At 51.7% G+C, this 18,744-nt stretch overlaps 12 protein-coding genes across 12 annotated transcripts; 7 read left to right on the forward strand and 5 right to left on the reverse strand.

The window, feature by feature from the left end:
• Window positions 1-120: 120 nt before the first annotated feature.
• BU25DRAFT_378964 (uncharacterized protein) lies at window positions 121-754 on the reverse strand (the record flags this gene model as incomplete). Its single annotated transcript, XM_033704185.1, has 1 exon — window positions 121-754. A coding segment is annotated over exon 1 (297 nt), but the record flags the coding sequence as incomplete, so codon positions are not given.
• Window positions 167-1,936, reverse strand: BU25DRAFT_495505 (uncharacterized protein). Its single transcript, XM_033711859.1, has 3 exons — window positions 1,761-1,936; window positions 1,444-1,705; window positions 167-757 (listed from the first exon to the last, which is right to left on the reverse strand). Exons 1-3 carry the CDS (start codon window positions 1,925-1,927, stop codon window positions 644-646), a joined length of 543 nt encoding a protein of 180 aa, XP_033555989.1. The 5' UTR covers window positions 1,928-1,936; the 3' UTR covers window positions 167-643.
• Window positions 1,937-2,964: 1,028 nt separating this feature from the next.
• Window positions 2,965-4,472, forward strand: BU25DRAFT_415803 (epoxide hydrolase 2). The gene has a single exon (XM_033707622.1). It carries the CDS (start codon window positions 3,010-3,012, stop codon window positions 4,051-4,053), a length of 1,044 nt encoding a protein of 347 aa, XP_033555990.1. The 5' UTR covers window positions 2,965-3,009; the 3' UTR covers window positions 4,054-4,472.
• Window positions 4,473-5,532: 1,060 nt separating this feature from the next.
• On the forward strand, window positions 5,533-6,512 carry BU25DRAFT_415804 (uncharacterized protein). The gene has a single exon (XM_033707623.1). It carries the CDS (start codon window positions 5,635-5,637, stop codon window positions 6,481-6,483), a length of 849 nt encoding a protein of 282 aa, XP_033555991.1. The 5' UTR covers window positions 5,533-5,634; the 3' UTR covers window positions 6,484-6,512.
• Window positions 6,513-6,922: 410 nt separating this feature from the next.
• BU25DRAFT_482271 (uncharacterized protein) lies at window positions 6,923-7,751 on the forward strand (the record flags this gene model as incomplete). The annotated part of the gene is made up of 2 exons (XM_033711127.1): window positions 6,923-7,109; window positions 7,327-7,751. The coding sequence occupies 2 exons, from the start codon at window positions 6,923-6,925 to the stop codon at window positions 7,749-7,751; spliced, it is 612 nt and encodes a 203-aa protein (XP_033555992.1).
• A 576-nt stretch (window positions 7,752-8,327) lies between these two features.
• Window positions 8,328-9,397, reverse strand: BU25DRAFT_230894 (uncharacterized protein). The gene has a single exon (XM_033701418.1). The coding sequence runs from the start codon at window positions 9,288-9,290 to the stop codon at window positions 8,490-8,492; it is 801 nt and encodes a 266-aa protein (XP_033555993.1). The 5' UTR covers window positions 9,291-9,397; the 3' UTR covers window positions 8,328-8,489.
• A 1-nt stretch (window position 9,398) lies between these two features.
• Window positions 9,399-9,995, reverse strand: BU25DRAFT_230893 (uncharacterized protein). Its single transcript, XM_033701417.1, has one exon. The coding sequence runs from the start codon at window positions 9,941-9,943 to the stop codon at window positions 9,470-9,472; it is 474 nt and encodes a 157-aa protein (XP_033555994.1). The 5' UTR covers window positions 9,944-9,995; the 3' UTR covers window positions 9,399-9,469.
• Window positions 9,996-10,405: 410 nt separating this feature from the next.
• BU25DRAFT_403822 (DUF221-domain-containing protein) lies at window positions 10,406-14,570 on the forward strand. The gene is made up of 2 exons (XM_033705096.1): window positions 10,406-10,865; window positions 10,911-14,570. The coding sequence occupies exons 1-2, from the start codon at window positions 10,630-10,632 to the stop codon at window positions 14,374-14,376; spliced, it is 3,702 nt and encodes a 1,233-aa protein (XP_033555995.1). The 5' UTR covers window positions 10,406-10,629; the 3' UTR covers window positions 14,377-14,570.
• A 212-nt stretch (window positions 14,571-14,782) lies between these two features.
• On the forward strand, window positions 14,783-15,781 carry BU25DRAFT_230912 (uncharacterized protein). The gene has a single exon (XM_033701420.1). The coding sequence runs from the start codon at window positions 14,852-14,854 to the stop codon at window positions 15,602-15,604; it is 753 nt and encodes a 250-aa protein (XP_033555996.1). The 5' UTR covers window positions 14,783-14,851; the 3' UTR covers window positions 15,605-15,781.
• A 43-nt stretch (window positions 15,782-15,824) lies between these two features.
• On the forward strand, window positions 15,825-16,419 carry BU25DRAFT_463398 (uncharacterized protein; the record flags this gene model as incomplete). The annotated part of the gene is made up of 2 exons (XM_033710597.1): window positions 15,825-15,831; window positions 15,881-16,419. 2 exons carry the CDS (start codon window positions 15,825-15,827, stop codon window positions 16,417-16,419), a joined length of 546 nt encoding a protein of 181 aa, XP_033555997.1.
• Window positions 16,340-17,207, forward strand: BU25DRAFT_230903 (uncharacterized protein). Its single transcript, XM_033701419.1, has one exon. It carries the CDS (start codon window positions 16,531-16,533, stop codon window positions 17,128-17,130), a length of 600 nt encoding a protein of 199 aa, XP_033555998.1. The 5' UTR covers window positions 16,340-16,530; the 3' UTR covers window positions 17,131-17,207.
• Window positions 17,208-17,296: 89 nt separating this feature from the next.
• BU25DRAFT_311204 (uncharacterized protein) lies at window positions 17,297-18,140 on the reverse strand (the record flags this gene model as incomplete). Its single annotated transcript, XM_033702132.1, has 2 exons — window positions 17,297-17,727; window positions 17,810-18,140. Coding segments are annotated over 2 exons (762 nt in total), but the record flags the coding sequence as incomplete, so codon positions are not given.
• Window positions 18,141-18,744: the final 604 nt, after the last annotated feature.

An 18,744-nucleotide genomic window follows, 5' to 3' on the forward strand; every position in this document is an offset into this window, starting at 1 on the left:
CAGCAGAGCTAGACAAGCTGCAGTGCCCAACAACAACCTCGGCGCTAACATCTTGCGGGTCTACACCCACACAACCCCACATCAACGGCTGCCGCACATCATCCCTTTCTTTCGGCGGATACATGCAGCAGCAATGACAACGCTGTTACTCTCTACTAGTGGCATACCGTCCGAGGAGAGAACTTTGGCGCCCCCAATCAATGCGAACAACACCACCAACCCACTGACCACGAGCAGACAGATCATGGCAAGTAGCGAGTAACCACAAGTCGCTATGTGCTCTTCATTAAACCCATCCTCGCCTCCACCTCCTTTCGGACGCTCGTCCTTGGACAAACCGTTGACGTCGTAGGTCTCGATGCTGACCAAAAAGATGCTTTGCGAAAGCAGCCAATGCAGTGTCGCCAAGATCGCCATGAGCGGTACGCCGAGTCAGTAAGGCAGCTAGAGGAAGTAAGTCGCCCTTCAGGCCTTTCCTACTGAATAGCTTGCCCACTCGACCGCGAATTGCAGGCGACTTAGGACGTTGTTCAGTGGCAGGTACACGCCTGGGAGGAGTAGCTGAGGTGTGTTGGCAACGAGCACGTTCTGAATAAGGCCACCGCTGCCGAATACTGGGACGCCTCAGTCGTTGATGATCATCTCAGCGGTTGCGGTACCGAAGTCGAATGTTCGTATGGCGGAGAAAGAAGGGTCGTCCATTGCGCTGATGCCGATGCGCAAGAGTGCCCCAACGATGACCAGACAAGTGAAGAAGCTGAACGGGTCAGTAGGGTTTTACAGAGCAAGTGCGGTGATACTTACAAGAGCAGAAAGCTAGCCCAGCTTTTTCAACCCGGTGCGCTTCAGCGACGTTGTCTCCACGGTAGGTAAGCTTTTGGTGGGAACTGTTTCTGGGCGCGTACTGACTTGATCTATCGAGCCCGAATACCCTTGCGATTCAGTAATCAGCACCCTACTGTACTTCGATCCGGAGTACCCAAAAATGGCACTACCGCATCGCTGGTAGCCAACAGAGGCTGTTCAGTACGGAAGAAGCAAGCGGCCGCGATACAGACAGTCTTTCCGAAGTTGGCGAGTATGACAGCGACGGCGATCCCTATGTGGAAGTTCACGCTGCAATTATCCAGCAGCTTCTCACTGGTACATCCTGAGACAGACCAGCCAAATATTGTCCAGTTGTGCTGGGTGGCGTATGGCTTGGCTTCGGCGTTTGTACATGCGGGCGTACCTCGAGCCCAGTGGTCGCACATCCAGCCATACCGATCCAATTTGTTGTACAATTCTTGCTGGTCGCTGCTGAACGTGACCCAATGAAGCGAGGAGTTCTTCTGCACACGTTCTATCTCCTCGTCACACGCAGAGGGAAGCCCGTAGTTTGGTGGTATTCAAGGGGACATCAAGACAACGTGCCCACGATCTGACAAACACGTGGTTGCGTACGCATTGATGCAGGCCTGCGGATTGAGTTTTTCGAACTGCGAAATATCGCGCTGGTAAAGGATCCAGGAGCGCTGCAGGGTCTGATTCATAAGCTTGAGTCCAGTTGAACCTGTCATCGAGCTCTGGAGAGTATATCTCCCTGACTGTGCCAGGTGCGGGAAGATTCCAGGAGTCATACCAGGCGCCATGGAGCCAGTCTTCTGTGGCGAAGTAAAATTCGTAGTCGTGGTTGGTGATATTTAAGTAAAACTTCGAGTTGTACCTTCACACCATCAATGCCTGCAAATCATACTAAATGCCTCTTAGGGAAGACTCACAGTAGGTGCAATGGTAGGTCACTCAGCGCCAGCAGTACCCACACAGCTTTGTTCCAGTTCAATGTCCATCTCAGATTCTTGAAGCTCTGCACTCCGATATCGAGCCACGTCCCTTCTTGATGTGCTCGGTCGATCAAGGGTCGTGTTGGTGCGCCAAGGCACTGCATGGAGTAGTTGCTCTCTCCAAGCAGTAGCGTGCTAAGTACGTTGATCACGATGTGAAGACCCGTATTGTATCGTTTAGCGGTGGCACAGCTTCCCTGATAGATGTTACCATTGTTGCTTTTGCTGCGTGTCGAAGCCTAGATGATCAAGGCGAGGGTTAGAATCAGGACACAGAGGCATGTTAAGCGGTCTAACGAGGCACCAAAACGCCATCCTTGACGAAGGTCGCGCATCTATACTTCGCCCTCGCGTACACGCATGTTGCCAACTTGTTCGAATGCTCTTGCGGGTTGTTCTCACTCATCTTTTCTGTATTGCGAGCTCGGTCTGCCAATGCTTTGACGCGTGTCAGGTTGAGAGTGGGCCTCCGTCAGCTTACCACCGCCTCGAAACATCGCTCTTCACAAGTATTCGCCTGCTTGCTCACGAGTTGCCAATGGGGACTTTTGTACCTTCCGATAAGTTCATACAGGCATGGATAAAGATGATGCGACTTCAGCGTTGCCCAGATCAAAAAAAAAAAAGGACGGTAATCTGATAGCTGCGACGCGGGCCGGATCCAATGAGCTCCTTTGAGCCCTTCCACACACTCGGCCGGCTGCGATGAGCTCGATGCCAGGCTGCACAGCTGCAACCGTACCTCGGGCGTTGAGCAGCCATCGTGAGAATGCGTGGAAAGCAACGGGGTGAAGGAACATCCTGGATGCGTCGAACCTGGGCCTGAAGTGTGCCCGAGGCCCTCTTTGGAACCTCGAGCTGGTGCCCACCTAGAGCCTCATTGCACTGACTTGTGGCCCACGATGTGTTCAACCGCTATCCTTGCATATGCACACTGCTTCACTTGGCTTTTGCTAATAGCAATACAGACCAAGCACGCCCAGCACCGCAAATGCACATCTCTAAACAGCTTACGAAAGAGGCCCGGATCGGGTAAACGATTGGTAAGAAGCCCCGCATGGCGAGGCACGTGTGTGTAAGCAGCATGCGACTCGAATAATTACAAAAACACATCAACCCTTCATCGTCCTCAGATTTGTGTCTTGCACTCAACATCTCCCCTCATTGACTCAGGCCTTACCCCACCATGGAGGCTCTTAAAGCGGCAGACTTGACTCACAAGAACGGCGAAACAACCCACTACTACGAAGGAGGCACCAGCAATGGAATCCCTCTAATTTTCATACACGGCTGGCCTGACCTAGCAGAAATCTGGAAACACCAACTCAAGCACTTTGCTTCTGGATCAGCTGGTTCCGAATACCGTGTGATTGCCCCAGACATGCGCGGCTATGCAGGCTCTTCAAGTCCCAAAGACAAGCGTGCTTACTCCCTCGAGGCCCTGGTTGGCGAGCTTGTGGATTTTGCTAAACAGCTTGGGATCACAAAGGCAGTATGGGTAGGCCACGACTGGGGCTGTTGTGTCGTAAGTGCGCTTGCCGCACACCACCCAGAACTGTTTCTTGGTCTCGTCGTCATTGCAGTACCTTACCGGACTATCGAGCTTGGGCTGGACTACACCGTCTCCCTGGTGAATCGCGACATCTACCCAAAGGACGAGTATGAATACGGCCAGTTCGAGTACATGAAGTACTACGAATTGCACCCAGACGAAAGCGTGAAAACATACGAAAGCATCGTCGACAAGATCACCAAGTTGTTCTACACGCCTCACGATCCTAGTAACCACGGTAAACCAAGTGCTCGGACCTCTAGGTTGCTGAGAGAAGGAGGTTGGTTCGGCGGCCATCCTGAGGCTATTCCGGATGTTCCTCTGGAATACACCTTCATCGATCAATCCCTGTACTCCAATCTCCTTGCCAGCCATAAAAAGCATGGCTTCTTCCCACCAACAGCGTACTATTTGAACCACGATGTCAACGCGGAGTATGCAAAGAGCGAGAAAAATGGTGGCGTGTTGGAGTTCCCAGTATTGTATATCGATGCGAAACATGATGCCATCTGCTCACCGAGCACGACGCCGAATATGGGCAAGAGTCAAAGGGATGCCGTGAAGGATTTGACGTATGAAACGATCGAGGCGGGGCATTGGGTGCAGCTGGAGAAGCCAGGAGAGGTGAACAAGGTTCTGGAGACCTGGTTGGACGACTCGGTGCAGTTCAGATGCTGAGTGGGACCATAGTAGCAAATGACTCATGTTGCTCCTTGTCCTTCCTTATTATCACAGGTAGCAAAGAATAGCACATACAATCTAGCCTATGGTGTTGCAGTAAGAGACGAGGGAGTCCAGTTCTGTGCCTATCTAGCTATCTAGACGCTACTGTGTCCGTGCACACAATGCACGCGTTCAGTCAATGCGCGCTGAACTTAGCACAACTGTCAGATGGAAGGCTTCCCGAGGATTAACCAATTAGGACTTACCTTTCCCCAAATCCTCCTTAGAGGATTACATTAGTTCTACCCTGAGATTGCTATCCTATTTTTACAACTAAGCTAGAGAGTAGGAAATAGGAGGCATGTCTCTGATCTTTTGTAGACTGGCTGTGATGAGCTAGGCCCTGGAGAGCTTGGTAGAGTCTTGACATGGATGAGATCCATATTCCTTTCTTGTTTAGCATATAAACAAGCAAGACATACTGGAAACTTTTCAGTGTTTCTCCATAGCTCCTCATCAATTCAAGCATTGTTCTCAGGTACCAGCATACTTTGTGCAAACCCTTACATTTTGAGTTGATCACCTACAGCAACACGTAAGGCCTTGTAGTTGATTGTAGGCACAACTTCCGCACCTGTAAGGTTGAAATAGAGGACGCAGATGATAGCAATGCTCCTGAATAAGTATACTTTAATCTGCAGACTACTACAACCTATTGTGGTATTGCGCAAAGTTGTCACGCAGGGTGTGTTGCTGGTGTTGAATAAGCAACTCGCTGTTGAAGTTGTGTCTTAAGCAAAGCTCGTAGGCACTATTCGATTGGTTCTCGGGGACGAGCAGAGATACAGAAAGCCGTCAGGGGTAGGTGACTATCGGTCGGGCTTGTAATAGCCTTTTTAATAGTCAGGGGGTAGTCGTCTAGTCAAAGACCGTGGCGACTGGTAGCAACAAGTAGTACAGAGTATACTGTCTGGCTCAGAAGCTGGGGGTTGAGATCCCAATAACAAAGTTGATCGACAAGGTTGAACACGATGCTATAAGGGCAGCGTGTCTACTTACTATATACTTGAGCAGGAGAACGATTGCTCAGGTTGCTCGGGTTGCTTGGTGCTGAGCGTACTGATCATACTGAGCATCGTCGACACGTGACTGCCCCGCGCCATGTCTGCAGTCTCTCAATTCCTCTTGTATCGTCGCGTAGTCCTGTTCGTTCAGTGTTGTCGCGAGTCGCTCTCGGATCGTAACACTCGCTTGTGAAACACGTTAGTACAGAAAATTATCATTGAACTTTAGAGCTTTACGCTCTTTAGTACTAACTTGATAGAACAGTATTTTATAGAGCTATAGTATCAAGAACTCTAGTGAGTTATAGTAATTGTGTGTATCAAATAAATGCGTGCATTGTGAGCACAGACACAGTAAGGGTCTAAGATGTGGGGCCAACAGGAAGTCCAACCAAAGAAAGACGTCACTATATTTCTCCGGTTGAACCATGGTTTTCCAACGTCAACCCAAACGGATATCTACACAATCGCTACGAGTTTCCAACCACCAAGTGAATCGCAAAACAATCGCATACCCAGTCAAGTGAAGACGATGCTACGCGAAGCGATGCAAGAGGCGGACATTTTGATCTTAGGCGCGGGGTGGACAAGCACTTTCTTGATCCCTCAGCTGAAGAAAGAAGGCCTTACATACGCCGCAACAACGACCAGCGGCAGAGACAACACCATTCCCTTCAAATTTGACCCCAACTCCGGTTCGATTGAGCCATACAAGCGCCTTCCATCCGCACGTACCGTTCTGATCACATTCCCACTGAAGGGCCACGGGCAGTCAAAAACCATCATTGGCTTGTACCGTGCCGTCCATGGTCCGAAAAACAACTGGATCCAACTCGGTGCAACAAGCATTTTCAACCAACTCCCTAACGATTGGAATGACGATGATGCGCCGTACGACAAAGAAGACGCGCGTGCTATTGCCGAAGACGAGCTACTTGGCGAGCATGGTTGTGTGTTGGATCTGTCTGGTCTGTATGGCGGCGAGCGCGTCCCGTCGAAGTGGCTGCCGCGTTTGGTGAAGAGCAAGGACGATGTGAGGAAGCGCGGTGCTGTGCACTTTGTGCATGGTGAAGATGTAGCACGTGCGATCCTCGCGACGCATCGCAAGTTCACACCAGGGAAGAGGTGGATCGTTTCAGATTTGAGGGTGTACGATTGGTACGATCTGATCATGAGTTTTAGCGCGCCAGCTGCGGGTACCGAGGAAAGCGCACAAGAGCAAGAGGAGAAGCTGCAATTTGCAAAGTGGGTTGGTGAGCTAATGATCGAAGAGGGAATAAGGGCTCTTCCGCGGGGGATGAGTGTGCTGGGTCGAAAGCTAGACTCTAGGGGGTTCTGGCAGTATCACGGGGTCTGGCCGAGGCATCAGAGGCTGTACTAGATAGGAACTATAGAAAGAACATCGTGGACCAGACTGATTGATGTTGAGTGTAGTTCTTTACGCGCCCATGCGTAGTAAGCAGTCGTTGTTATTGGACCGTTTGCATAAAACTCAGTGCATGTTGTAAAGAACCAACAAAAGGCAGTCACGAGTGCTGCGGCTTGGGACAGTACATCGCAGTAGTACTCAAGACCATGGGTCATACCACAGAGATTTTTTGGTTCATCAATATCGCTTTCGAGATGTGAGCACATGTGAATTATAGCAGAGCTACAGAGTACATAGCCCCTTCTCTCCAAGCCACTTTTCCTTCCATCTCTCAGACAGTCTTCACATACTCTACTACCCGTCAGCTTCTAAGCCAATCTCCCCATACACACAGATACTCACTACCTCTTTCCAACACACACTTCACCACATACCTTAGACACTTCAGAAAATGGCCTCCTTTACCCTTCCCTCTTACTTTATGCCTATCTACCCCAACTACTACTTTGGCCACCGCACAGAACACCACGTCCAGCTTGCGCCTGAACATTTACAACAGATGTACTTGCAAGCGCGATTCGAAATCGAGCAGAGTAAATTTTCATTGATGATTGACAGTATATTTGAAGAATATTACGGTATGTTAATCAATATGCTTTCAGAAAACCCAAAGCTATTTGCGTTCGGTGCCGAGCATTTTGCTGGCCCGATGCGGGCTCAAGCATAGCCTGTTTTTAGTAAATATCTTCTGACCATGGTTCACGTCGAAGTGATATGTTAACAATAACCGCAGAAAACTATGACAATATCGGCAACATCAACCTTGGTTATGGAATAATGGTAGCCACCAAACAGGGCACGGCAACTACAACATTGACAACTACTACATCGTTAGCCAACAGCAGGCACCATGGGCGCCTCAACCAAGCAAGATAACAACACTGTATTCGCCAATAACAATCGCTGACACCTCATATGCAGATGCTCCACTCCACTTTGGTGGTTACAATGCTCCGTTCACACCGATGCACCTGATGCATCAGGTTCAACTACAGGTCCCACAAAATGGACCTGTCCCTACCCCTGACCCCTTCCCTTCTCGAGCAAACGCGAACCAGAGTTCTTCGTGTAATAGTCCGGCAGAGATAATTGACCTTACCGAAGATAATTTGATTGAGGCATCCAGTTCGGCTTCTGCTTTGGCCAATGAGGTTATTGCTGTCCAGTCTGCTGCATCTGAAGATCCTCGGCTCTTGTTTCCGAGGTCGCTGCCGAAATAGTGGCTATTGACCCTCCTCAAGGAAACAGTTTTGAAGAATGGATTAAGGTGCGTTATGGCATCAGCGGCCTTTCGCTCTATAGCGACGAGCTCTGCTTGCACCTTCGCTAGACGCTTAGTGTAGTGGAAATCTGCCTTGATTAGCTCATCCTTCTTGGTCAAGAGGGTAGCAGCTTCCGTCAAAAGAAGATGCGTGAAAGGCACCCAGATAACGAGGCGAAGTTGCAAGGCTTGAAAGTGAGTTTGAAGGATTGACGAGGGTATCGAGGAGCAGGGGCGGGATTTGCGGGTGCTGGCGCAGGACTTGGGTGAAGACTGTGGGTGAAGACTGTGGGTGTGAGTGTCGGGGTGAAGCGGGTGCGGAAGGAGGCTGGATCTTGTGGCGGATCGAAGATGGAATGGCGAGTGCCTCCGGGCTGCTTTGTGGATAGGCGTTCGGTGCTGAAGTTGGCTGTGATGGTATCCCGGCTCGTACTCTGTCTCTTGTTTGGTGTGGCTCAAAGCGTTGAAGACCTCCGACATTCTTTGTCGTTCGATTTCCCATATCGTGTTACCTGGTCGTCGAGCCTCACGGTAGCTTGTTGAAATTGCTCTGATCACAAATGAATGATCGTTATGGAAACCACCTGTCTACTTTGACTATGTTTGAAATTCTCAATCTCTACGACACGCCTACTTCTTCCGTGTCTGAAGTGCTCCAGCCACACCCGCTTCCTATCATCCAATTGAATCTTGTTCGCTAGTACGCACCATTCCCGTACCTCTCAGCAGTCCTCTGCCTCTTCTTCTTCAGCACGATAACAAGTGTCAGACACGCCACCACGCCATCTATCTCCCTTCCATCAAGAACAAACGCCCCACCGGTGGCGCAGCTCCCCCACCACTTCTGACTGTACTTGCCGACTTCGACTTTTTTTTCATGCTCGCCTGAACCTAGAACTTTGTAGAGTGTCATGTTGTAAGAGTGCCACACACTGTCCATCTTCCAGATGAAGAGTTGGGAATTGAAAGTGAATGACTCGGTGCGCAGACCCCACGTCTTATTCACCAGACTGATAGGGTGCGAGGAGTGTGTAGACTCATCGGGGAAAGTGAGGATTGCCTCGCCTGCTGATAGCCAGGGGTGCGACCAGTGCGCAATAATTTTGTTCTGGTCATCTCGGATATCGTACTTCAAGCCAATCCAATTCTGTCGGTGACAGGTTATGACTGGTGTGAAAGAGTGGTCTTTTAGCGTTGTCTTGATGGCAGCTTTGTATGTATCGGTTAAGCCGGTGTAGGGGACGTGCATGTCGGCGGTAAGGTCGAGGATGGTGATGGACTTGGTGAGCATGCCGTGTGGGGTGATCCAGTATACTGATGTTGGTGCGAAGGAAGTCGAATCGAGGGGTATGTTGGAGGTATCGTTGTCATGGGGTTCGTTGAGCCAAGGGTCGTCTTCCTGTGATGAGTCGATTTTGCAGATGTTGCGCTGGCGGACTGTTGAAGTTTCCTTGTTCAAGGATGTGTCCACGTCTTGCAAGGCGATTGTAGCCGACATGATGATAGTGTTATTCTTAGGAAGTAATGTTGGGTGGGAAATAGTATAGGGGATGAACTCTAAGTTATCAGAAGTTGTCTTGGTTGTCTGCAAGAGATTGAGGACGTTCAAGGGCGATTCTAGGCAGCTTATATATCCTCTTCACATCATCTACCGATCTGAAGACCATCTTGGCCCTCCTACATTGAGTTGTCGGTCTGTCTCGAGAAGGCAGGCTTTGAGAAGCTGAAGTCTGTTACTCGCGACCAACACTGCTTCTGATTGGTCGATAGATGCATGAAGTGAACCTCGGGTGGGGCAATGCTCGCTTTCTTCGCTTTGGCGATTCCATGCACCGCTACAGCCTCACCACAAGTTGAGGTTCGGGTCCTGTGCCGCAGCCTGATTTCATGTCCACTGTGGTTCGGGGTCATATAGAGAGCACGGGTGGATATCGCAGCACATAGGCAAATGCTTGTCTCGACGACCCAGTATAGTGAATCTTCAATGCTCTTGTCAAAATGCTCAAGTGTATGACAGGCGGCTGCAATTACCCGTAGAAGCAGCCAGCTGCGAAGTGGGTGCGATGTTGTGATGCAGAATTGCGCAACATGTTGCTCTCCTGCCAGAGAAGTATTGGCCGTGGACACGGAAATGCCGACCTTTTCGTACATTTGTGCCTGTGCGTGCCTTGATGCCTGAGCACAGAACCTTGGAATAGCGAACGGTGAAGCGGGAGGTGGCATGCGAGCCGAGTGAAAACGGAAGTACGGTCCAGGATGTGGCGCACAGACTTGGCGCCGTCATTGACCGGGGTTTGGGTTCTGACCGTCAATGGATTGTGCCCCACAAACGTGGATATCCTAATGCTCTTACCAATGAAGATCTGAAGATTCAGGGTGTTCAGACAATGTAGGGAGACCTACTGATTGTCAACACGCTGAACAGCGCACGACAATGGCAAACGCCTGCTAACATCGGCGGGATGCCGGGCGCTAGAATCCCAGGCCGCTGTCGCCCAATTGTTGGACTGAGCGGTGACGAGGAGGCGCCAGCACCCTGCTGCCAAGTGGGCTCGCGTGAATCGCCAATCTAGGGTACATCTAAAACACGTTGACCTTGTTATCAACAATGGACTTGCTGTTACCTGTTTGCTTTGTGCATTCCTTCCACGAAGACTGACTGCCCTCTCGTTCACCTACGGACCCTTACTTCGAACGCCGAGCCTGTCACTTCCACTTTGACAATACATCCCATGGCCTCACACTACTAGCTGCAGGGGGGCTGACACACTACACCTATACACTGCGCACAACCTACAACACGAATAGCGCTTGTATAGCGCTCGAGCAAATACAAAATGTCGGACACTCAGTCGTCGGCTTCGGCGACAGCCACAACGGGCACAGGTGCCGCCCTAAATAGGGAGAATCAGAGCATCGAGAACTTCGCCGCTTCTCTGTCCACTGCTGCTGTCGTTTTCGGTGTGCAGATGGGCGTTTTCCTGATCTTAAGTGGCAACTGGAAGATCACACGGTCAAAGAAGAGCGCGACTGAACAGCCCACACAACGCCAGAGCCTGTTCCAGAGGATATAGTATGTACTGCGCTCTCCTCATGTGACTCAGCTCACAATCCACAGCTATTACAAGACAGCCTTCGTACCGAAAGCCAAGCGCATCGCAGCCCCCGTTACCGCTATCGAATCCATTAAGACCGTATTCAAAATCAGCGACCGGGAGCTCATCCGTATTGCAGGCGTTGATGGCTTCCTATTCCTCCAATACCTGCAACTTTTACTTCGCATATTCATACCAATGGCCTGTGTCATCCTCCCAATCCTGCTGCCAATCAACCGCGTTGGAGATGTGGATGGGGTATCAGGACTTGATTCGTTCGCATGGCCGAACGTGGGCGTACCAAAGAAACAGCATCGACTGTGGGCACATCTGGTCTTGGCAGTATTTGTTGTATGCTGGGTCTGCTTCAACTTCTTTCTGGCGTTGCGGAAGTTTGTCCGCCTAAGGCAGACGATTCTCACTATGCCAGAGCACCGTATACGCGCTTCTGCAACTACCATTCTGGTGCAGAGTATTCCGCGCAAGTGGCTCACGATGGCCGCGCTTGATGCGCTCTACGATGTCTTTCCTGGTGGCATAAAGGAGATCTGGATCAATCGCAACTACGATGAGCTGCAGGACAAAGTCAACAAGCGGAGCAAAATCGCAAGGGCACTCGAGTCAGCCGAAACAAATTTGATCATCAAGTGTACCAAGAAGCACAAGGAAATGCTGGAGGCCAAGGCTAAAGAAGAGGGTAAAAAGAAGAAGACCAAGAAGGAGAGAAAGCAGGAAGAGGCGCATAAGGATCAAGAGATTGCCAACGAGACCATCGACCACGGCACAGATGCTGGTAACCCTCACCAGATTGAACGCCAGCTGCAGTCTGTTTTGGAAGAGAGTGCATCTTCTTCGTCCTCCGACTCGTCCCGCTCCTCATCGCCTTCCCGCAAGAAGGGCGTGTTCCCGATACCTTTTGTAGGACAGGGCTTGCATGCTGTTGGAGACGGATTCCGTGATGTGGGGCAAGGCGTAGGCAATTTCAACAAGAAGATATACGGTGGTTTCAAGGGCGCTTTCACCAAAGACAGGAACGGACACGATCAGCCTCCCCTCGACGGCACCGGTGATCGACCAATCTCTTCGCCAACTTCTGCAGACTTTGCGCAAAGAGCCACGAGTAGTGACACATACTCTCCATTGGCAGCTCCAGACCAAGATCAGCCGGAATTTGAGCGGACAGTCACAGAGACAAGCGCACCTTACGAGAAGCACAAACACAAGCACCAGCACGAAGAGAAGAAAGAGAAGAAAGAGAAGGACGGCGTGCTTCAGAAATTCAATGACTCGCGTTTAAACCCGCTTCGGTCCCTGCGACGTATGAGCGACGATTTCGCGAGCCCTCAGCCTTTCCGTAAACCTGACGAGGCATTGCCAGAAGACTTGAAAGACCCTGTACAAGTTAAGTACGACTATACAGGTGTTTACAATCAAGCTCTCTTAGAGGACGATGACACCGCACTTTGGAGAACGTATATCACGCCGAAGGATCGTGAATCTATGCGCCTCCCCTTGTTTAAGTGGGATTGGTGGCCGTCTATCCCATTGGTTGGCAAGAAAGTCGACACGATTTACCATTGCCGGAAAGAGTTGGCACGCCTCAATGCAGAGATCGAAGAGGACCAGGCTCACCCTGAGCGATACCCCCTGATGAACTCTGCCTTCATCCAATTCAATCACCAAGTCGCTGCACACATGGCTTGTCAGTCATTGAGCCACCACGTTCCTAGGCAGATGGATCCTCGAACTGTCGAGGTCAACCCCAATCACGTGCTTTGGGACAATCTCACCATGAAGTGGTGGGAAAGATACCTTCGACTTTTTGGTGTTATCGTGCTCATCATTGGGCTTATCATCTTCTGGGGTATTCCAGTCTCATTCACTGGAGCATTGTCCCAGATCTCCACCTTGACCGACCAGTTGCCTTGGCTGGGCTTTCTCGAACATCTCCCAGGTTGGGCAATCAGTTTTGTCCAGGGTGTCTTGCCTCCTCTGTTTCTGGCCATCCTCTTTGCTGTTCTGCCGATCATTTTACGGTTCCTCGCCGGAGCCACAGGTACTACAACATCTGGAGAGCGTGAGCTTTTGGTGCAAAACTTCTACTTCGCTTTCGTTTTTGTTCAGTTGTTCCTGGTTGTGTCCCTCTCTACGGGCATCACAGCCACGATCGAGAAGATCACCAACGATCCTATCAGCATTCCTCAGACTCTGGCCCAGAACTTGCCGAAGGCTGCAAACTACTTCTTTTCATACATGATTCTGCAGGCTCTCAGTATCAGTTCCGGTACACTGTTACAAATTGGCGCAGTTGTCATCATCCTTCTCTTTGGCTTCTTCGATACGACGCCTCGCGAAAAGGTTTCCAGGGTCCTTAACAGATCGGGCATCAACTGGGGCACCATGATTCCAGTATACACCAACTTTGGCGCCATCGGTATCATTTACTCGGTCATCTCGCCCTTGATCATCATCATGATGTTGATCACTTTCTGCCTGTTCTGGTTCACCTACCGATACCAAATGATCTACGTCTCGTACGCTAAGGCCGAAACGAACGGTTTGATCTTCCCGAAGGCCGTCAACCAACTCTTTACTGGTCTGTACTTCCTAGAGCTCTGTCTCATTGGTCTGTTCTTTTTACAGGACGACAAAGCTTGTGTACCACATGCCATCATCATGATCGTGGTTCTGATCTTTACTGTACTCTTCCAATTTGTGCTCAACCGAGCCTTTGGCCCGCTATTTACCTATCTTCCAATCACCTTCGAGGACGAGGCCGTTGAGCGTGACGAGGAGTTCCAGCGTGCCCAAGCCGCACGATGGACCGAGGCAGACAATGCAGAGCATCAATCGCTTGTTGGAGAGCACGCTGCCCAAACTGCAGAAGAGCGCGAACGCGCGCACATGGAAGCGATGGACCGTCTGGACGCACAGCGAACGCCGTCAGGCTACGGTAATGAAGCTCTCGAACTTAAGAACCTCCACAACCCCGAGCGGTCTCGCAAAACTAGCTGGGCCAACAAGTCGCGCACCTCAGTCAATGGCAGCCGCTCGCGCTCTCGCTCGCACACAACGCCGAAGAAGCAGAAGCGCAAAGATCCTCTCGATGCCTTCGCCGACACCCTCAAGCGCGGCTTGCACGATGTCACAGACGGTGTTTCCCGTCCCGTGCGCGACATTGAATCACAGGTTCTGCCCACAGCCAACCTGTTCGATAACATCGATGACGAGTTGCAAGACATCGAGCCCGAGGCCCGCCAGAAGCTCGTCAAACGTAGCTTCCAGCACCCTGCGACTCGCACCATCCAGCCTGCTGTGTGGATTCCACACGACGAGCTAGGTATTTCTAAGGACGAGATCCAGCGCACAAGCACGTTCAGTTCAAGGATCTGGATCACGAGTGTCAACGCACGCCTGGATGGACGTGGAAAGGTCATGTATAGGGGGCTGCCGCCCGATCGCGATCCATTCGAGAACATGGAGGTCTAGAGAAGGAAGGTGGAGGGACGAAAGGTTTTGTTTTGATTGTTAGCGAGCATTCTTATCTTCATTTACATCTTCTGCATAGCGTGCGCGGCTTGCATGGTACACATAGCGCTTGTCGCTCTTCTACATGGAGACCGGAATTATACCCTTTACTGCATGACCTGTAACGACGATTGAACAACACAATTACATTAAATACATTCCGTTCTAACTTCACAAGATCCATGACAGAGACCCATGAATCGACCCGGAATCCAGGTGCTATCGCAGTTTGAGAAACCAAGTGAGATGTATGCAGCGAGTGTTGGGTCACCGTGCATCAACATGAGTAGGATAGTAAACAGCTGATCACATGCTGGACGCGTCACGCTAAATTCCCCACAGCGCGTCTAGCGCATCAATCAAGCAACTCCACCCGAACTCTCCAACCTTATATCAACAAAGTCCTCGAGTCTCGTTCGAGCGCGTGATCATAACGATGTCGAAACAGAGCACCGTGGTAGAGCAAAAGCAATTCTTCTTGCAAGCAAAGAAACATCATCTCTCGCGCGCGATCATACCTTCACAGCGACTCAAGACGATTGCAGAAGATGGGGGCATTGAACTCAGTGTGGTCAAGAGCGCGCTAGACAAAGTTAATCGCGACCTCAAACAGCACTCGCGCAAAGTGTACAGCCGACAGATGATAGACCATATCGTTCAACAAATCGACGAACTGTACTGGGAGTCTGGCGCGCGAGACATCGACGACGAGGGGGCAGAAGAAGCCCCAGAGGAAGACGGCAACACATTGTACCAGAACGACAACCTCACCCTCGACGACAACATCGCCAAGCTGCCCACACTCTGGGACACATCCGCCGACCCCACATCCTCCCGTGACATCGACCCAGATGACTACACCACCGCCCTCGCACGCCTGCAAGACCTCTCAGCGCAGCGTCTCTCCCTGCAAACCAAGCTCACCACGTACCGCACACTCCTCACGCTCCTCGAACCATATCGCAAGCCGATGGAAAATATACAGCCGAACCTGGTGTGGAGGGATGCGCCCCTTGCGCCAGAGCTCGCGAAGACGAGGACGTTGGCCATACGTGTCGCGGGCAGAGTGGGCGAGAGGTTTGGGGATGTGCAGGTTCCGGCTACGGCGGATGAGGAGGGGGTTGTTGATATGCTGGCTTTGCAAGGGCAAAGTAAGAGGAAGCTTGATGCGATTCTGACGGGTTGGTAAGATTGGCATTCGTGGGCAGGTACGACTCATGGCGGCACCTGCTATGTAGCCGTTCTCTGCTTCTTGAATCTCTACACGACGACACAGCAGGGGCAGCCGCGCAACGGCCGAGTGTACTTCCAGGCTTGTTCTGCTTTGACTTCACCACTATCACCACGACCATCGCTACCGTTAGGATTACCATCACTACTATCGCTACGCGCACTCATTTACATTCACCATGAGTTGTATGTACTCACCATACACTGCTGATGGCTATTGCTGACTCTGAAGTAGCCCACGGACAATCTCCCGCTTCTCGTGGACCAACGGTACCGAACGCCACGGCCTCATTCCGCCTGCCTTCAGGATCGACAACTATGCAAAGACGGAGGGAACGCTCACGATCAAAGGATGTCTCGACTTACTGGCTCGGACTATCGCCAGCGTTACGTTCTCCCAATGCAGGCCGTACGACACCCAATGCCGCAACGCAGATGATGCGGCGCCATATTGCTGCGAGGAGAGGACGGCAACATGCGAGGGCTCTTGCACTATATGCTGAAGGCAGTCGCACCCCCAGCCTACTCTGCAGACCCATCGACCACGCCAATGGCTCTAATGCCCTCAAGTCTAGTGCTATCGAATCCATCGGTAATGCTCTCAGAATGACGAAGATTCGCAATACATTCGGTTCATCTTCGAATACCTCCAGCCACTCCAACTCCAAGGCCACTTCTCGAACAAGTTCTCAAACACGACAGCGCGCAAACTCCGAGCCTGGCCCTCACGGAACCATGGAGGCTGTCGCAGTTACCAAGTCCCAAGTGCCCTAGGAGACACGCTATGAACCGCGGACCGAATGCCTCGCTCAAGCCCGTCTGAACCGAGATGTCGTCAAGGCCAAGTTGAAGCTGGTTATACATCCGAACGAACCAACAGAGCAAATGGTCACGAAGCTGACAGCCGAGGTGAACAACTGGAGGGCCTCCCGGCAGAAAGAAGCCAACGAGGCGAAGGAGGACGAGAAGAGAAGACGAAACGAAACGAGGAGGCTGTCGGAGATCAGAGGTCGATTGACACCGGAGCAGAAGGCGATGAATGATGACTGGCAATCTCTCGTTGATCTGTACACGGACCTCTCTCAGGAATCTACGAAGGCCACTAGACGGTGCGAAGAGGCTGCTAGCGAGCTCGAGGAATTCAGTGATGTCGAAGTTCCCGAATCGCCACTACCGAGCGTCCACTCGACCGACCGACTCATCGGCTCAAGCGTCGACCTGGTGGAGGAAACTTTTGGCCCGAGCAAAAAGTGGACAGGTGCAATTGTCGGCTCGAGCGCTATTCCGATGGGCATGTACCGACCCGGAAAACATCCTATGACGGGCCTTCATAACCCCGAGCATTCTGAGGACCGCCAGGGCGATGACCAGGATTCGTGTTGGGGTTGGGGATTCTGGTGCTGGAACTGGGGGCTCTGGGGATATCTCGGCTGTGAACCGAGAGACGACACAAGTCATGGGCAAATTGAGTCATCAGAATCGTAAACAAGGAGCGTCGTAGTTGAACTTTCAGAAAGTTATCAAACGCCAATGCGATTGTTCCGTTGCGCAAATGTCTATATCATGCCCGTAATTCTCCAAACGCCAACGCTATGCTATGCCGTTCCCAAATACCAACCTCATTATGCTCAATGTATGCTCACGCCCTCTCCTCCTCATCACTGCTATCCGCCCTCTCCTCCCACCCCGCCAACCTTCTCAACACACGATTCTCTTCCTTCAAGCTCTTAATCTCTGCAACCAGCGGCTCCTCCCCCTGTGTCTGCACCTTCAGCGCCTGTCTCGCGTACTCGGCTACCCTTCCCATTCCTGCCTGCCACTCCGCATGCTCGAGCCGCAGCTGCATGCTCGTCGCACGCTCGGCCTCCAACAGTATCTGGTAGTGCTTGTGTAGGGCGAGGATTGACGAGGTTTGGTTGTAGGCGTAGGGACGCAGTTTGTCGAGGAGTAGGGTTAGGGCGTTTTCGTAGTCGGTTATTAGGGCGGTTAGGGATGTGTTTGTGCTTGTTAGCGAGGCGTTGGTGGCTTCGAGGGTGGAGAGGCGGGTTTGTAGGTGTGCGAGTTCGGCGGTGCGTGATGCTGCTGCTCAGCTATCAGTGTCTATACTCAGTCCCCAATGCTCCGAACGGAGAAGTTGGATATGGTCGGCAGAGGTAGAACGCACCGTTTATTTCCCCATTCACTTCTCGCGCACCTATCCGACCCGGATCGAGACCGCCCTCCTCTGCAGCGCGCTGCTGCAGCGCCTGCACCCCATTAAGCACACCCTGTGTCTGCGCCTTGTTCTCCTCCAGCATCTGGCTCAGCTGCTGCACCACGCTCCACAGGTGGTTCATATCCGTCTGCTGGCCACCGCTGGGCAGGCCATTGACCATCGGAATGCCGTTCTGTTGCGGCGCGCCGTTCATTTGGGAGGCTTGGGAGGGTGAAGGGGAGGGGGCGGAGCGTGGCATAGCGACGTTGCCGGTATTGTCCAGGAAGGAGTAGTTGTTCATTGTGACGAGGAGATTGGGGCGGGTGGTAGGCGCCGCGGCGCAGTGGGTGGGTGGAGATGCTGGTGCGGGAGCTTGTAGGGTTACGCTGTCTTGAGGGAGAAGAGGGTTCGAACGCTCGCAAGGAGAGTGAATGAGGCGCTGAATGCCTAGAACTGCGCTGGAGGCCTTTCTAAAACATCGATTGCAATGCGCCAGAGGGATGAGTGTGGGGAAGTTGCACCGCGGGAGTGAACAGTTGCGCAGATAAGGCTTAGCGCGTTCTTGGCCGACAGGGATCGTGGTATTTGTAGAGCTCTCTTTCACCTTCGAGTACTCGATTTCGTCCCATATCTGCAAGGTGATCACAGCTACTCTACAGCGTTGCTTTGATCACGGACACGCCCAATACGGTAGGTTTGTTGTACAACCATTGATTGCAGTCAACCTCCTGTACGCCCTACGGCGCGCCGTGTCATTCCTTGTGAAGGGCGTGGTGTGATCGCCTCCACTTCATAGCACCTTAGTGTGACAAGTCTGTTCAAACTGCCTGAATGAGTAGTTCCTTATCAAAAGTGTGGAAAGTGGGTGGCAGCTGTACATCATAGGGCGTAGTATTGCCATCACC

This window comes from Macroventuria anomochaeta (genome assembly GCF_010093625.1).
Source record: "Macroventuria anomochaeta strain CBS 525.71 unplaced genomic scaffold BU25scaffold_51, whole genome shotgun sequence".
Taxonomy (NCBI): Eukaryota; Fungi; Ascomycota; class Dothideomycetes; order Pleosporales; family Didymellaceae; genus Macroventuria; species Macroventuria anomochaeta.

Coding starts and splice junctions, on each gene's coding strand:
- BU25DRAFT_403822 (XM_033705096.1), top strand. CDS start 10,630: ATGTCGGACACTCAGTCGTCGGCTTCGGCGACAGCCACAACGGGCACA. Junction 10,866..10,910: donor AGCCTGTTCCAGAGGATATA/GTATGTACTGCG, acceptor CACAATCCACAG/CTATTACAAGACAGCCTTCG.
- BU25DRAFT_415803 (XM_033707622.1), top strand. CDS start 3,010: ATGGAGGCTCTTAAAGCGGCAGACTTGACTCACAAGAACGGCGAAACA.
- BU25DRAFT_230893 (XM_033701417.1), bottom strand. CDS start 9,943: ATGTACGAAAAGGTCGGCATTTCCGTGTCCACGGCCAATACTTCTCTG.
- BU25DRAFT_230903 (XM_033701419.1), top strand. CDS start 16,531: ATGGTCACGAAGCTGACAGCCGAGGTGAACAACTGGAGGGCCTCCCGG.
- BU25DRAFT_230912 (XM_033701420.1), top strand. CDS start 14,852: ATGTCGAAACAGAGCACCGTGGTAGAGCAAAAGCAATTCTTCTTGCAA.
- BU25DRAFT_230894 (XM_033701418.1), bottom strand. CDS start 9,290: ATGTCGGCTACAATCGCCTTGCAAGACGTGGACACATCCTTGAACAAG.
- BU25DRAFT_415804 (XM_033707623.1), top strand. CDS start 5,635: ATGCTACGCGAAGCGATGCAAGAGGCGGACATTTTGATCTTAGGCGCG.
- BU25DRAFT_495505 (XM_033711859.1), bottom strand. CDS start 1,927: ATGCAGTGCCTTGGCGCACCAACACGACCCTTGATCGACCGAGCACAT. Junction 1,706..1,760: donor GACCTACCATTGCACCTACT/GTGAGTCTTCCC, acceptor GATGGTGTGAAG/GTACAACTCGAAGTTTTACT. Junction 758..1,443: donor CCGCAGGCCTGCATCAATGC/GTACGCAACCAC, acceptor TGACCCGTTCAG/CTTCTTCACTTGTCTGGTCA.